The 3,395-nt window shown below is 35.7% G+C and overlaps 1 protein-coding gene across 1 annotated transcript; it reads left to right on the top strand.

Moving 5' to 3' along the window:
- Positions 1-413: 413 nt before the first annotated feature.
- LOC124920678 (triacylglycerol lipase OBL1-like) lies at positions 414-2,495 on the top strand. Its single transcript, XM_047461220.1, has 3 exons — positions 414-1,041; positions 1,145-1,178; positions 1,370-2,495. Exons 1-3 carry the CDS (start codon positions 508-510, stop codon positions 2,281-2,283), a joined length of 1,482 nt encoding a protein of 493 aa, XP_047317176.1. The 5' UTR covers positions 414-507; the 3' UTR covers positions 2,284-2,495.
- The last annotated feature ends 900 nt before the right edge of the window (positions 2,496-3,395 follow it).

Genomic DNA, 3,395 nt, shown 5'->3' with positions numbered 1-3,395 from the left:
TGAATCCCTAAATATTTGACAACCTCATCCTTCTCTTATTTAAAATATAATTCGATAAAAAGATGTCAATTTTGCATCTCGATAAGTGTATATATTTTAGAAATTTTAAATTTTACTTATTAATTTTAATAAGAATGTTAATATATATGATTTTTTTTTGGTTTCGAAAAATCATTTTAATTAAATGAGTGTATGATAAGGATTGATAAAAAAATATAAATAATTTAAATTGAATTTATTTTCTTACCATTAATTCTAATTTATATATCCTTTGTTTACATGAAAATTTTATGTGGATGTGTTTTTTTTGAACTTTTGTATAAGATTAATATTTTTTTTTATATATTATTGCATGTTTTTCGGTTTTATGTGTGCATAGATATTTTTGGCTAGTATATATAAGTTCCTACCCTTCATCTTCATCATCAACTGAATCATAACTCTCTCCAAACCCATAAAAAACAGAGCAACAACAACTGAGAAACAAACTTGTAAAGGATCTTGGTGATGGCGGCGGTGGCTGATCCTGATTTTGATAACGCATGCATCTTTGACGACTACACGATGCTAGATCCTAACTACGTCACATTCAAAGACCTAGCCAAATTGTTGTTCCGTAAAGACAATCAAAACTGGAAATTCGTCCGGTCCAAGTCATGTAGGAAAGACAACAAGCACAATATCCCTTTTGAGAATCGAAGGATAATCTTTGTCCGTCTGTTCTTACAGAAGCTGTTGCAGTTTTTGCTCATCCCTTTGTCATGGGCTGGCTCTAAGCTTGAGATGTGGCTCAATATCTGTTCTCATAACGAAAACATTTATGGTCTTTTACTTAATCTGCTTTGCCGGGAGATGGTAATGCCCGAAACGAATAGCGAAACGTATTTATCCTTTATTGGATGCCTCGACAAGCGAATGGAATTACCTAACCATATTAAACCTGGCGACCCTAAATATTACTCTTCAATTGCTGTCATGGCCTCCAAATTATCCTACGAGAATCAATCGCATATCGAAAGAATCGTCACCAAGGTTTGGAAGGTAATTATTTAGTACTTCATTCCAAATTAAATCTCAGCATCTTCTCAATTCTAGAATCAAAGTTTAATACTTTTTTCTTCTGTCCATCTTTCCCATTATGCAGATGGAATTTGTTGGTTTCTTCAACTTTTGGAACGGTAAGAACTACAACCGACTAGTAATAACTTATTCGGTTATTCCCATGTCTTTAACAACGTTAAAAGTTCAATTATTCCGTCGTTATAAATTAGCGACGGTAAAATACTATCGTTAAATGTTAGGAAAGTGTTTGGTTTAACTATCAATAATTTTTGTCATCTTAATAGAAACTTGTATGGAATGCATGCAGATTCCCGAAATAAAGAAACTACCCAAGCATTTATCTTCAGAGATAGGAACGTGGAGCCGGAACTAACGGTAGTGACATTCCGTGGAACCGAGGCCTTTGACGTAGATGATTGGTGCACTGACCTCGATTTCTTGTGGTTAGTTCTCGAAAAGATAATGGGAAAAGGGAAGGGGAAAGTCCATTGTGGCTTCATGAAAGCACTAGGCCTTAAGAAAAATGAATCGCCAGAAAACATAGACGAACCAACTACTAATGCAACTAATAAGGTCGCTTACGATGAAATCGTGAAGATCCTGAAACAGGTTTTGAGCGAGAACGACAAAGGAAGGTTCATAGTAACCGGACACAGTCTTGGCGGCGCATTAGCCGTGCTCTTTCCGTCATTACTATCCCATCATAAAGAAGAATTTTTATTGAAGAGAATGGAAGGAGTTTACACATTTGGGCAGCCCAAGGTAGGGGACGAGGAATTTGGTGATTTCATGACAGACATGTTTAAGGAATATGAAATCGGATATCAAAGGTTTGTATACGGAAACGACATAGTGCCTAGGTTGCCTTACGAGGACTCTACACTTATGTTTAAGCATTTTGGTTCTTGTATATTTTTCGATTCATCTTATAATGGTCAAGTGGTGGATAAAGAGCCAAATAATAATTACTTCTGGGATTTAAAGAAGTCTTGGATTGCTTTGAAGGAGCTGAAGAGGAGTTTCACAATTGCCCATGAAAGAGGCCCTGATTATAAGGAAGGATGGACGTTGTTGTTCATTAGAATAGTTGGACTCGTTTTTCCAGGCTTCTCGGCTCATTGTATTCGAGATTATGATAACTCAGTCCGCTTAGGGTCGGATGATATTTTTCGTTCTATTGGTTCTGTCTCCCATGATAAAAATAAGTGTGATTATAGCTAGGTTACGTCATTACTAATGTGTTTTCTTATTGTTGTGGTGATATTAGTGGGGGGAAATAAAGAGTTATGCAATGTAATTGTGTTTGGCTCTTATGAGTGGATATGAGTTTCTTTTCTTGTTCTTTTGGTAATCATGTAATCTTGGAAGATGTTGAGATGTTTTATATAATATAATGGTATTTGAATAATTTATGATAAAATTTTATAATCTGAATTTAGATTTTGTTTGAAGTTTGAACGAGTTTTGAGATATTAGAATAGAAACTTATAGCACAGTGTTAGAGCACAGAAACATGAGTTCTTAAAGTTATGATTCGAGCCTTCACAACCGAATAGAGGTGAGTGAGAATCGTGTTTAAGAAAAAGTTAGATGGATGCAAATGTCTTTGCTATAAGAAGAAAAAAATAGCACATTCTTCCATAATAAATGTAATCGATTAATAGTTATTTTGGATTTAGAGATTTCTCATTTTCTCATAATGTCTGTCGTTTGAACAAACTATTGTATAATTTGAAACAACTCCTCGAGTTCGGAACAAACGCTTTACGAATTTTGTGTCCACACTTGGATTTTTCCGGACTATTTCAGATCACTCATTGTTTGTGTTTCGCCAGGGGAGCACACATGTCATACTTGTTATTGTATGTTGATGATATAATATTGACGACATCCTCTGACTCTCTCTATCGATTCTTCATCTTCAACTCGAGTACGTAATTTGCTATAAAAAATTTGGGTCCCTTGCATTATTTTTTGAGCATTTTGGTAAGGCCTCATGCAAATCATATGTTCTTCTCTCAACGGAAGTATGCGTATGAGATTGTAGACCGTGCGGGTATGACATCTTGTACGTCGACTACGCCGGTTGATACCACATCAAAATTTGGGGCTTCAGTCTCTTCTCCTGTGTTAGATTCTTCTTTATACCGCAGCTTGGCCGGTGCTCTGCAATATTTGATGTTTTCTCGTCCTGTTATTACGTATGCGGTTCAGTAGGCTTATCTCTTCATACATGATCCCCGGGAGGTTCACATGGCGGCTGTAAAGAGAATTATCCGGTATATTCAGGGAACTCTTGATTTTGGTCTTCATTTGTCTACATCCTCTATTAT

The sequence above is a fragment of the Impatiens glandulifera genome, chromosome 1 (assembly GCF_907164915.1).
Source record: "Impatiens glandulifera chromosome 1, dImpGla2.1, whole genome shotgun sequence".
Taxonomy (NCBI): domain Eukaryota; kingdom Viridiplantae; phylum Streptophyta; class Magnoliopsida; order Ericales; family Balsaminaceae; genus Impatiens; species Impatiens glandulifera.
The sequence above is the reverse complement of the archived record's forward strand: the minus strand, read 5'-3'. Positions and strand labels throughout refer to the sequence as shown.